General features: G+C 48.1%; 1 protein-coding gene across 1 annotated transcript; it reads left to right on the top strand.

Annotated features, from left to right (window-relative positions):
• The first annotated feature begins 4,882 nt into the window (after window positions 1-4,882).
• On the top strand, window positions 4,883-13,329 carry UQCR11 (ubiquinol-cytochrome c reductase, complex III subunit XI). Its single transcript, XM_073323778.1, has 3 exons — window positions 4,883-5,001; window positions 6,911-7,053; window positions 13,058-13,329. Exons 1-2 carry the CDS (start codon window positions 4,898-4,900, stop codon window positions 7,029-7,031), a joined length of 225 nt encoding a protein of 74 aa, XP_073179879.1. The 5' UTR covers window positions 4,883-4,897; the 3' UTR covers window positions 7,032-7,053; window positions 13,058-13,329.
• The last annotated feature ends 548 nt before the right edge of the window (window positions 13,330-13,877 follow it).

Raw genomic sequence — 13,877 nt, 5'->3', positions numbered from 1 at the left:
ATCCTCGGATGCACGAGATCCGGCCCATGGACTTGTGCATGTCCAGCATTTCTAAATAGTCCTTAACCCAGAGGTGGGCAAACTATGGCCTGTGGGCCGAGCCGTTTTAAGCCGGCCTGCGAGCGCCCGAGGGGTTCGGAGGGCGCTCCAGGGGCACTGGGTCGGGGGCTGTATCACACGGCTCGGCCCTACTCCAGTGCTCTACCCAGGGCGCTGGGTTGGGGGCCACACAATACGGCTTGGCCCCACTCCACCCAGAGCGCCGGGTCAGGGGCCACACCACACGGCTCGGCCCCACTCCAGCCGGGGGCCCCACCAAGTGGCACGGTCCTGCTCCAGTGCTCCAGCCAGGGCAGTGACCGCACCATGCATAGGAGCTGGAGAAGGGACATGACGCTGTTTCCAGGTAAGTGCCGCTCGGAGCCTGAACCCCTGAGCCTCTCCCCACGCTCCAACCACCTGCCCCCATCCTGATCTCCCTCCCACTCTCCAAACCTCTCGATCCCAGCACGGAGCACCCTCCTGCACTCCAAACCTCTCATCCCCAGCCCCACCCCAGAGCCCACACTCCCAGCCAGAACCTGCACCCCTTCCCGCACCCCTGCCCTAGCCCTCCGAACCCCTCGATCCCAGCCCAGAGCACCCTCCTACACCCCAAAGTCCTCATCCTAGCCCCACCCCAGAACCCATACCCCCAACCAGAGCTCTCACCCCAACCCCAATTTTGTGAGCATTCATGGCCCGCCATACAATTTCTATTCTCTGACATGGCCCTCAGGCCAAAAAGTTTACCCACCCCTACCTTAACCTGTTCTTTCACCCCTGAGGGCTGCTCGCCTCCTCTCCATACTGTGCTACCCAGTTTAGCAGTCTGGGAGCTGACCTTGTTCGTGAAGACAGAGGCAAAAAAAGCATTGAGTACATTAGCTTTTTCCACATCCTCTGTCACTAGGTTGCCTCCCTCATTCAGTAAGGGTCCCACACTTTCCCTGACCACCACCTTGTTGCTTACATACCTGTAGAAACCCTTCTGGTTACCCTTCACATCCCTCGCTAGCTGCAACTCTAATTGTGCTTTGGCCTTCCTGATTACACCCCTGCATGCTCGAGCAAGATTTTTATACTTCTCTCTAGTCAGCTGTCCAAGTTTCCACTTCTTGTAAGCTTCCTTTTTGTGTTTAAGCTCACCGAAGATTTCTCTTAAGCCAAGCGGGTCTCCTGCCATATTTGCTATTCTTTCTGCACATCAGGATAGTTTGTTCCTGCGCCCTGAATAAGACTTCTTTAAAATACAGCCAGCTCTCCTGGACTCCTTTCCCTCTCATATTAGCCTCCCAGGGGATCCTGCCCATCAGTTCCCTGAGGGAGTCAAAGTCTGCTTTTCTGAAGTCCAGGGTCCGTATTCTGCTGGTCTCCTTTCTTCCCTGTGTCAGGATCCTGAACTCGACCATCTAATGGTCATTGCTGCTCAGAGCGCCACCCACTTCTACTTCCCCTACCAATTCTTCCCAGTTTGTGAGCAGCAGGTCAAGAGGAGCACGGCCCCTTTTTGGTTCCTCCAGCACTCGTACCAGGAAGTTGTCCCCAACACTCTCCAAAAACTTCCTGGATTGTCTGCGCGCTGCTGTATTTCTCTCCCAGCAGATGTCAGGGTGACTGAAGTCCCCCATGAGAACCAGGGCCTGTGATCTGGAAACTTCTGTTAGTTGTCCAAAGAAAGTCTCATCGACCTCATCCTCATGGTCTGGTGGTCTATAGCAAATGCCCACCACGACATCACCCTTGCTGCTCTCGTCTCTAAACTTAACCCAAAGACTCTCAACGGGCTCTTCTCCAATTTCATACTGGAGCTCTGAGCAGTCATACTGTTCTCTTACATACAGTGCAACTCCTCCACCTTTCCTCCTGTACTTGTTCTTCCTGATCAGCTTATACCCATCCATGACAGTGCTCCATTCATGTGAGTTACCCCACCAAGTCTCTGTTAGTCCAGTCACATCATAGTTCCTTGACTATGCCAGGACTTCCAATTCTTCCTGCTTGTTTCCCAGGTTTCTTGCGTTCATGTACAGGCACCTAAGATAACTAGCCAATTGCCCTACTTTCTCTGTATGAATCAGGAACCCACCTCCCCCGCCCCATTGCACCCTTCTCCTTGTGTTTCCTCCTGGTATCCCACTTACCTCTGGGCTTAGATCTCCATCCCCCAGCAAACCTAGTTTAAAGCCCCCCTCACTAGGTTAGCAAGCCTGCCTACAAAGATGCTCTTTCCTCTCTTCGTTAGGTGGATCCCATCTCTTCCTAGCAATCCTTTCTGGAACAACATCCCATGGTCGAAGAATCCAAAGCCCTCTCTCCGACACCACCTGCGCAACTAAGCATTTACCTCCACAATTCGATGGTCCCAACATGGGCCTTTTCCTTCAACAGGGAGGATGGACGAGAACATGACTTGCGCCTCAAACTCCTTTATCCTTCTTCCCAGAGGCACATAGTCTGCCGTGACCCGCTCAGGGTCATTCTTGATAGCATCATTGGTGCCCATGTGGAGAAGTAGGAAGGGGTAGGAGTCCGAGGGCTTGACCAGTCGCGGCAGACACTCCCTCACATCCTGAAATCTACCTCCAGGCAAGCAGCACACTTCTCGAGTTTCCCGGTCTAGATGGCAGATGGATGACTCCGTTCCCCTTAAGAGAGAGTCCCCTCCTCTTGGGAGTGATGGTTGTGGAACCCCCATCCCTAGGACAATGCATCCCCTACCTTCTGGTCAATGGGGTCTCCTTCTGATCCCTTCCCTCAGATGACTCTTCCAAACCATTCTCCGCTGTAGTACCTGTGGAGAGAGCCTGAAAACAGTTTCTTATCTCTATCTGCATTCAGGGTACATGGGTTCTCCACTTTCTTCTTCTGGAGGTCACATGCTGCCAATTTTCTTCCCTCCAAAAATAGGGAGATTTGGTTAAATTATGTCTGCCTAATTAGATGAGCTAACCAGAGAAAGGGATTTGCCTGGGATGGGATGTGGCCACAAGAGAATTTTCATACAGCAAGTCCCGAGGGTGGTACTCGAGGGGGAACAGGGCTAACAGGGTGTAGCCATGGCAGTAGGAAGGGAGGGGGAGGAGATGTGACTGTCGTTCAGAGAAGAGGGCATAGGCAATAGGTTCGGAAAATCAGGGTAGAGATCAGGAAAGTGACTTTGACCCCATGTGAAGGGAGATGACATCAGTTTGGGGAGGAGGGTTTAGTTAACAAGAATAGGGATTCAGCTAATCAGAGACAGTGATGTTGGACGTGATTCTGATGGGCCCAAGGTTATTGGGGTGGGCAGGTCCGATCAACTGATGCAACGTGGGAGGTGGCCGCAGTCTGGTTACTTGGAGACGGTACAGTCAACCTCAAAAGATCAAAACTCATGAGCCAAACCCCAAATATCTTAAGATTTTTTTAAAAAAAGACTATATTGTGCTTTTTAGCCTGGCTTTTGGTTGTTGAACTCCTCCTGCCTATCCCCAGTGTGTGGGACAATCAGTGCTTCCCACTCTGGCAAATATATGGGGTGGGTGATTTTGGCCCTTGCTGCAGGAGCTCTCACCCCCACATCTGCCCAGTAATTAATTCTGTCCTCAATCTTCAAGTCAACCCTGTTCACCCCCTACCCCCAAATTCCACCAAGAGTCCCACATCAGTTCATCCCCCAGCCTCAACTCTGTTCCTCCTGGGATTCCTCACATTCTGCTCTCCCAGGCCTGCGGGGCTCCAGTGGCATCCCTTCTTCCCCTTCCAGGCTGGTGGGGAGCAGCTTGAGGGTCTTTTCACTCTTTTTGGCCCCTTTCCAGTCCACGCGCTGAATGGCATGGAGGAGCAGAGAAACCATCCTGACCCCTTTACTCACAGGAGGGAGGGGACCTGTGCAGCTCAGCTACCCTCTCCCGTCCCCATGAGAAGGGTGTGGGCTCCTGAGTGGGAAGGAGGAAAGACCTCCACCTGCTTTCTGCAGAAGCTCTGATTGATTTTTCTGCCCCAGGAGGCAGGGAATGGGAGCAGGCAGCCAATTCAAGGGCTCAAATTCGCTAGCAGGCTGGAGCTTCTTGCACTGGCAGGAGACTGGGCTGCAGCCCTGCCCGCCCAAACCCACTGGTTGCAAAAAGATCTGTACAGTTGGCAATACTGAATGCCAGAAGGGCATGAACTGGGGAGAGAGGACACGGGCTGGAGGTATGAGTCATGGGGTGATGGATAATGGGGAGCACCATGAGCTCAGTTACGGTGCTGCCAGCTGGTGTTTGTCTCAAAGCCCCAGCCCCTGGAGTCATGGGATTCTGTGAGAATCTCCCGTTTCTTTTCTTTTTTTTGGTAAGTTTCCGGCCCTTGTGATGGCAGAGAAAAGTTGGGAAAAGTGGCCTCTGCTGCTGCCAAACCCTAGAAGGGAATTTTATAGGCCCAGATTTAGGATTTGTGCAAATCTTGTGATTCTTTAAGCCAATCTCATGATTTTGGGGAATAGGAGAGCTCCGGCTGGGTGAACTGGGGGCTGCTGGCAGGGTGGCTATTGGGGAGGTGGGCGATCCGGGGACAGGGGCTCGTTTAGTAGCGGGGGGGGGGCGGTCAGGAGGGGGAAGGAGCCTCCTGAATTGGTGGTTGTGGGGGAAGTAGATGGTAAAAGGGGGGCCGGGGAGACGTGGCCGTTGTTCGGTTAAGGGGGATGGGAGGATAAAGGGGAGCTCGAGGGTGACTGGCATTTGCCATCCTAATAATTAATCATTTAGATGGCTCATTCATATTTCTGCTCAGGCGGCGTCACGGCCGGCCCTGCCCCGCCCCGCCGGGGTCCTTCACGGCTCTCCGGCGCAGGGCGGGGCCTGCGGGGCGCCGCGTCGCGTCGCGTCGCGGGCGCATGCGCAGACGGGGTGACTTTGAGGCCGGCGGCCGAGGCTGGGCTGGGAGCAGGATGCTGAGCAGGCTCATGGGGCCCCGCTACGCCCAGCTGCTCCGGAACTGGTGAGGCGCGCGGGGGGGCCCCCCTCCCCGGGGTCTTTCCCCGCCCCTCCCTCTGGGGGAGCAGGTGGCGGGGGAGCCCCCGCCTGGCAGCGGGGCAGTGACCTCGGGAGCGGGGGGGATACGAGGGGGGGGGCGGGTCTCCGTTTGAGATGCTTAAAAAACCCGACCTGGCCTGCAGCGCCGTCGAGAGCTGACAGGAAGGCGCTCGGAAGTCCGGTAGCGTAATTACCCTGGGAGCCGGCCACGAGGGTTGGTGGGCAGAGCGTGTAGTCGGCTAAGGTGAAGCCCTCGGTACGCCTGGCGCTGTTTTTCTTTAGTTCAGCTCCTAGAAGGGGGGGGGGGCAATAATAGTCACAGGGGCGCCGCTCCGTGAATTTTGGTAAGTTGTCACAGGCCGCACGTTGCTACTGTGTTAATGGAAAGGGGTGCAGGGGCTGGGAGAGTGTTTGGGTGCAGGAGGGGGGGTCTGACCTGGGGCAGGGGGTTGGGGTGCAGGAGGGGGTGTGAGGTCTGGGCTCTGGCCGGGAGGTGCTTGCCACGGGCAGCTCCCAGCCGGCGGCACGGCGGGGCTCAGGCAGGCTATCCGCCTGCCATGGCCCCACGCGGCTCCCAGAAGCGGCTGCAGCTGGCACGTCTCTGCCTGCCTCTTGGTGGGAGGGGGGCAGCAGGTCTCCATGTGCTGCTTGCGCCCACAAGCACTGCCCCCACTGGTTTCTGGCGCTGGGGGTGGGGGCAGTGCGCGCGGAGCTGCCCCCTCCTCCCCGCGAGGGGCGCGCAGAGACATGCCAGCAGCAGCCTGCCACTTCCAGGAGCAGTGTGGGGCCACGGCAGGCAGCCAGCCTGCCTGAGCACCCTGCTGCACCAGGGGACTTTTAGCGGCCCAGAAATCATGAGGGGGCAGCCAAAGAACCTGGCGGGCTGGACAGAAATGTTAGATGGGCCGGATCTGGCCCATCCCTATTCTAGAGTGTGGTCAGAGCTACTAATTTGAAGTGAGGGGAAAATTACAGGCAACTTTGCTATTGTCAGTGTCCTACTGTGAAACAACTCCCTTTAGTTCGGCTAATATAAGTCCTGACTCCAGTTCTAAATATGCTACTCAGCTTACATTTAGTGAGCCAAACTGTGTGTTAAATAGGCTAAAACATAGTTTCCTAACTCTAGCTTTCTCTCTGCCTAAGATGCAACACATTTCAAACAGAAATTATTTTGAGGAAGTTCTGTGTTACGCAGGAGGTTAGACTAGATGATCACGGTAGTATCATCTAGCCTTAGAATCTATGAATGTCTGACCACGTTGAAATATAATTTGGGCCAGGCCATTTTCTGGCTTGATCATCTCTAGCGAGATGCAGGGATTTAGATATTCCTGTACAGTGTTTCCAGCCCAAACCCTGCAGTGATGTGCTAGTGCATGAGAACCAAGAGAACCAGAAACTGAAACTGGCTACAAATAAACATGACAAGGTGGATGAGGTAATATCTTTTATTGGACCAAGTTCTGTTGGTGAGAAAGAAAACCTCGGCTGTCCAACATCCTGGGACCGACAGGGCTACAACAACACTGCATACAGATAAGCATGGACCAGCAGAAATAAACCAAGCTGAGTGGATTGTAAATAGTGAAAAAAGCAGAAATGCCACAGATAAGGGCACTATTTGTAATTTTCTAGTATCAGGTTAAGCTTAACCCTGAGTGAGAATCATAGGGTTAGAAGGGACCACAAGGGTTATCTAGTCTCCTTGCCAAGATGCAGGTAGACTTGGGCCTAACTGTGTGACTTTCTCTTCAAGGTCGCAGCTAAGATTTCTTCTTGAGTAAACAGTCTTGGCAGGTGTTTATTGCTAAAGTAGCTGACAAACATTTAGATATGTAGAAGAGGCATGGTTGTGTGTCTGTGTTCTACAGGACCCCCACATTGACCACATGGGGCACCGTAGGCGCTGTGGGATTGGTGTGGGCGACAGACTGGAGACTGATCCTTGACTATGTTCCCTACATTAATGGCAAGTTTAAGAAAGATGATTAAGCTGTTGCTCTTCCTTCTAATGGTAAGTTTTCTGTCTTGTACTTATCAGAAATAACATGCATACATTTTGTGATTACATGCCATTTTATGTGACCTCCAGTATAGAATCCAGCAATTTGAAACTAAATATTCTGTCCAATAGTTAGTCCCCAAAGAGAACTGTTGCACTTTATCATGTAATTCTTTCTTGTACTGAAAGTCAGAAATGGCATCATGACAATAATCTTGATAAGAACTTGCCCAGCCCAGATATGCTATCCGTGTACCTTAGTAGAAACTAGCCAGTTTATTTTAAATTACATTATTTTTCAGAGTGAGCCAATGTGGTCTAGTGGATTTTTATCAGCGTAAGTGTTCCCAGCTGTAAAATAGAGAATACATATATCATAAGGGAGTTGGCAGGATTAGTCAATACTTTATAGCTTCGAAGTGCTATACAGCTTCTACAGATGAGCTCGTAGTAGTCACAAGTCTCTTTGTAACGTGCTATTCTGAGAAATACGCACATTGCATGTTCTGAGCTGATGTGTATTTAACTTCCTCACCCTATCCATCTCTTTCAGGTCCTACGGTACTGAATGGGAGTAGCTTGAGAGTTTTTGAATTTAGGAAAGGAATAGAAACAAATGAATTTATTTATAGAATTGAAAGTAATTCAGGACAGTATCAGCCAAATGGTTTTTGAAAAAAACTGAACTGTCATTCCATATCGCAACAAATTAGTGGGCGCTACATCTATTTGTGGATATCAAAGCTAGGATTCAGGATCTCATTAGAGACTGAGGTTTAGCAGTACACATACTTAGTAAGAAGAATGTGTTGGTAAATACGTTCCTATTGTATCCGTTCATGGGATTAAAATACTCTCTCTCGAAGTACAATTTCTGTGTTGTTGTAGGGCTTCTTTTAATGGACCCATTTGCCTCTGGTCTTGGCTAGAAGACCTTAAAGATGTAACCAGCTTTCTGGACAGGGACAATGTGGATGCTTTTTCCCCAGTTAAAAGCTCTTTATTTCATATAACATACTATGAGATAGAAATGAAACATGCTTCACTTAAGCTTTTACAGCATATTGATTATTCTTGGTCATAGACTGACACTCCATAAATCTAAAGCAGTGTTTCTCAACTGATGGGTCACAAAAGGCAATCAAGGGGGTTGTGAGACATTGAAAATTTTCTTGCATTCTAAAGCAAAAGAAAATCTCTCTCCCTGCACACACTTCCATAGCAAGCATTTGTCAATCTTTTGGAACACATGCAAATTATGTAGGTTTAATGTTGTTACACTATTTACTTTCTTTTTCATAGTAAATGTAAAGGTATTGTGAAAATTTCTCTTGGAATAAGGACTCACCGACCTGAAAAGGTTGAGAAACAGTGATGTGGGGGGCGTTCTGCATCATGGTATTTATTTCAGTGGAAGACACAATTGTATTTATGGTGCTTGATCCTATGGCATCTTGGGAGAATCTCCATGTATTAAACACTATTGATTGTGAGGGGATTTGAGAGTCTGAAAACACAGAACACATCATTAGAAACTAGAAAAAATTGCCTTTTTTCTTTAAAAGGAAAATCTTACTCTTTGTCAGAGGTATTTGTAAGAGAGAGTGGTTCATTTTTGTCATTCCCCTGTGTCAAAACATTTAGCAAAAGTGCAATTTCCATTAGCAGCTTCATGGGAAAAAAAAGACCAGCCCATAATGGGAGCTAGAGTGTTAATGTGGGATTAATTTATTTATGAAAGTTGATAAATTGCTCTAGGAAACTTAGTGCATTAACATTCAATTGCTCTGCTAATTGTTAAGCCTGTTGATGGAAATGGTCTATAAAGTTGTTCTGCAGAACCTAAGTTATGTAATAACCCTTCACTCCACTTAAAAAAAGGGGTGTTGGGCAGTAAATATATGAAAGTGGGTGAATGTGAATGGTGGTTTCAGGAACATGTCAAATACTGGCATTGCCATGAGGCACATTCAACTTGTATTATACACGTTGCATTTAGAAACAGAAGAGTAATCTACAGTTGTAAGAACAGGGAGAAATTGGTTGTGAATCTGAAAGTGGAAGGCAATTTGGGTGAAAGTGATCATGAAATTACAGATTTAATGATTCTAACAGAAGGAATGAGCAAGAGCAGCAGTATAAGGACAATGGACTTCAAAAAACCAGACTTTAACAAACTCAGAGAACTGGTAGGTAAGATCCTATGGGAAGCAAATCTAAAGCAGTTCAGGAGAGCTGGCAGTCTCTCAGGGACATGCTATTAAGTGCTGTCAAGGTTCCTCCCCCACTCTGAACTCTAGGGTACAGATGTGGGGACCTGCATGAAAAACCTCCTAAGCTTATCTTTACCAGCTTAGGTCAAAACTTCCCCAAGGTACAAAGTATTCCACCCGTTGTCCTTGGACTGGCCGCTACCACCACCAAACTAATACTGGTTACTGGGGAAGAGCTGTTTGGACGCGTCCTTCCCCCCAAAATACTTCCCAAAACCTTGCACCCCACTTCCTGGACAAGGTTTGGTAAAAAGCCTCACCAATTTGCCTAGGTGACTACAGACCCAGACCCTTGGATCTTAAGAACAATGAACAATCCTCCCAACACTTGCACCCCCCCTTTCCTGGGAAATGTTGGATAAAAAGCCTCACCAATTTGCATAGGTGACCACAGACCCAAACCCTTGGATCTGAGAACAATGAAAAAGCATTCAGTTTTCTTACAAGAAGACTTTTAATAAAAATAGAAGTAAATAGAAATAAAGAAATCCCCCCTGTAAAATCAGGATGGTGGATATCTTACAGGGTAATTAGATTCAAAAACATAGAGAACCCCTCTAGGCAAAACCTTAAGTTACAAAAAAGATACACAGACAGAAATAGTTATTCTATTCAGCACAATTCTTTTCTCAGCCATTTAAAGAAATCATAATCTAACACATACCTAGCTAGATTACTTACTAAAAGTTCTAAGACTCCATTCCTGGTCTATCCCCGGCAGAAACCAGCATATAGACAGACACACCCCTTTGTTTCTCTCCCTCCTCCCAGCTTTTGAAAGTATCTTGTCTCCTCATTGGTCATTTTGGTCAGGTGCCAGCGAGGTTACCTTTAGCTTCTTAACCCTTTACAGGTGAGAGGAGCTTTCCCCTGGCCAGGAGGGATTTCAAAGGGGTTTACCCTTCCCTTTATATTTATGACAAGTGCACAACTCAAAACCACACGTGTGTGAAGAAAAGATAAGAAGAATAGTAAGAGGCCAATATGACTCCATCAGGAGTGCCTTAATGACCTGAAAATCAAAAAGGAATCCTACAAAAGGTGGAAACACTGACAAATTGCTAAGGAGGTGTATAAAAGAATAGCACAAGCATGTAAGGACAAAATGAGTTAGACCTAGCAAGGGACATAAAAGGCAATAAGAAAAGGTAATACATTAAGAGCAAGAGAATGATGAAGGAAAGTATAGGCCAGGGGCGGGAAAACTTTTTGGTCTGAGGGCCATATCGGGTTTCCGAAATTGTGTGGAGGCCAGTTAGGGGAGGCTGTGCCTCCCCAGACAGCCAGGTGTGGCCTGGCCCCTGCCCCCTCTCTGACCCTCCCCCCCCCCGCTTCTCACCTCCTGGCAGCCCCCCCCCCGGACTCCTGCCCCATCCACCGCTCCCTGTCCCCTGACTGCCCCCCGCCACCCTATCCAACCCCTCCTCTCATTCTTGACTGCCCCACCGGGACCCCTGCCCCCATTCAACCCCCCTGTTCCCCACCATCTGACCGCCACAACCCCTATCCACACCCCTGACCACCACACAAACTCCTCTGCTCTCTATCCCATGCTTCCTGCCCCCTTACTGCACCGCCTGGAGCACTGGCAGTGCTACAACCGTGCTGCCCAGGGCACCAGGACAGGCAGCCACGCCACTGTGCAGCACAGAGCACCGGGCCAGGCCGCGGCTCTGCAGCTGCACTGCCCAGCAAGAGCTTGCAGCCCCGCCGCCCAGAGCATTGCGCCGGCAGCGCAGCGAGCTGAGGCTGCGGGGAATGGGGGACAGCAGGGGAGGGGCCGGGGGTAGCCTCCTGGGCCAGGAGCTCAGGGGCCGGGCAGTAGCGTCCCGCGGGCCATAGTTTGCCCACCTCTGGTATAGGCCCTCTACTTAGCAGGGAATGAGAGCTAATAACTGATGACATCAAGAAGGCTGAGGTGTTTAATGCCTGTTTTGTTTCAGCCTTCACTAAAAAGGTGAATAGTGACCAGACAGTCAACGATAAGAGGAAAGAACACAAACCAAAATAGAGAAGGAAAGATTAAAGACTATTTAGATAAGTTAGATGTATTCAGGTCAGCAGGGCCTGATGAAATTCATCCCAAGGTACTTAAGGAATTAGCTTGAAGCAATCTCAGAACTATTGGCAATTATCTTTGAGAACTCCTGGTGGATGGGTGAGGTTCCAGAGGACTGGAGAAGGCCCAACACAGTTCCTGTCTTCTAAAAGGGGGAACAAGGGGGCCTTATGAATGTTAGCCTGACTGTTCTATATAAGTGGAAAGATATTGGAACAAATTATTAAACAATCAATTTGTAAGCACCTGATGATAAGGTTATAGGGAATAGCCAATATGGATTTGTTAGGAATAAATCATGCCAAATACCCTCATTTCCTTCTTCAGAGGACTGGCCTATTAGATGGGGGGAAGCTGTAGACAGGATTGTTTTGATTTTAGTAAGGCTTTTGACACAGTCCTGCATGACATTCTCATAAGCAAGCTGGGGAGGTGTGGTCTAGATGAAGTTACTATAAGATGGGTGCACAACTGGTTGAAAGACCATGCTCAAAGAATAGTCATCAGTGATTCGCTATCAAACAGGGCAGACATATATAGTGTGGTCCCACAGTGGTCAGGCCTGGGTCTGATACTAGTCAATATTTTCATTAATGAGTTGGATAATGGAGTGGAGGGTATGGTTATAACATTTGCAAGTGACATCAAGCTTGGAGGTGTTGCTAGTATTTTGGAGGATAGGATTAGAATTCAAAACAACCTTGATAAATTGGCGTATTGGTCTGAAATTAAATGATCATGCAAAGGTATTAAGGAATGAAAAATCAAATGCACAAGTACAAAATTGGGAATAACTGGCTCGGGGGTAGTAATGCTGAGGAAATCTGGGGGTTGTAGTGGCTCACAAATTGAATGAGTCAACAGTGATGCAATTGTGGAAAACGCTACTATGATTCTGGGGTATATTAACAGCAGTGTTGTATGTAAGACAAAGGAGGTAATTGTCCTGCTCTGCTCAGCACTGGTGAGGCCTCAGCTGGAGTCCTGTGTCCAGTTCTGGGTGATGCACTTTAGGAAAGATGTGGACAAACTGGAAAGAGTCCAGATATAATAAAAAGTTTGAAAAGCATACTTACGGGGATAAGTTTTAGAAAACTGGGCATGTTTAGTCTTGAGGAAAGAAGACTTAAGGGGGACCTGGTAACTTGTCTTCAAATATGTTAAGGGCTGTTATAAAGAGGATTGTGATCATTTGTTCTGGTTGAAGGTAGGGCAAGAAATAATGGGTTTAATCTGCAGTAAGGGAGACTTCGGTTAGATATTAGGGAAAATATTTCTACCTATAAGGGTAGTTAAGCTCTGGAATAGGCTTCCAAGGGAAGTTGTGAAATCCCTATAGTGGAGATTTTCAAGAGCAGGTTTGATCTGTCAGGGATGGTCTAGGTTTACTTGTTCCTGCATCAGTGTGGGGTAGGACTTGATGAGTTTTTGAGGTCCCTTCCAGCCCTTTCTAGGATTCTATGATATCAAAGCACACAGGGCACCTATCTGGTTCCATATTGTCATTAAACGGACTTTTAAAATAGCAACATAACTGTACTTCTCGTTTCCCTTACTTGTCCTTGTGTCACTAGAAACTCCTTCTGCATGGATCTCTGAACTTTTAGATCTTGCAGTCCTTTGCATTGACTGCCATGACACTTTGCAGGAAGTGTTGCTTATTAACTGTTTGTTTTTATTGTAGGAAGCATTTATGGGCTGGACTTGGTGTATTGGATCCATTCTTCCTCTTGGAGACCCTAGTCTGATGTGAATTTGAAATGCTCATTGTGGACTTCAGGAGAGGCTGTGATGTTACTTTATCTTCTACTGAACAGTTATGGACAATCAAATTTAATTTAACATGCTGGCTGCACAAATGTGTGAACTTGCTTCTGGGTCACTTTCACAGGCGGTCTCATTCTGATGGGCTGAATTCATAAAACAGATGTACAAAATAAAACATAAACTGAATAACTTTTGTGATAAATGTTTACCTTTCCTCTTGGAAGCTATTCTAAAAAATGAGATCTCCTTTGGGCAGTATATTACCAGCCTTTGGCAGCCCACTTGGGTTATGTGGTATATGTTAAACTTACTGCATTCATGAGTCATAAATTTGTGAGAAATGACTCTGGTCCTCAAACCATTATTGCAGTAACCTGGAACCAATACCTGTGGACTCTTCTAATGGTTAACTTTCCATAATTGAGGCTGTAAAGTAGCATGTTAACTATCGATTCCACTGACTTAGTGTAGATAACTTAAACTTCACTATCCTACTGGCCATTTCAGTACAACTAAATTGATGTAGTGTACCTTACCTTGTGAAAGATAAATGTGATGAAACGATATAATATCAGAACACTTATTAGATGGAAATGGGTCGAGCAGTTAAGGGGAGATGGAGTTAGGATTTGTGGTAGCCCTGTCCTTTGCTCTCAACTCAAAGAGCAGAAGCTTCAAACTTGACAAGAATGTCACCTTAATTGCTCAAGACTAAAAATGTACCCTCTTCCAGGGCA

Source organism: Lepidochelys kempii, chromosome 25, assembly GCF_965140265.1.
Source record: "Lepidochelys kempii isolate rLepKem1 chromosome 25, rLepKem1.hap2, whole genome shotgun sequence".
NCBI lineage: Eukaryota > Metazoa > Chordata > Testudines > Cheloniidae > Lepidochelys > Lepidochelys kempii.
Note: the sequence above shows the minus strand (reverse complement) of the source record. Positions and strands in the feature narration are given on the sequence as shown.

Coding starts and splice junctions, on each gene's coding strand:
- UQCR11 (XM_073323778.1), top strand. CDS start 4,898: ATGCGCAGACGGGGTGACTTTGAGGCCGGCGGCCGAGGCTGGGCTGGG. Junction 5,002..6,910: donor GCCCAGCTGCTCCGGAACTG/GTGAGGCGCGCG, acceptor TGTGTTCTACAG/GACCCCCACATTGACCACAT.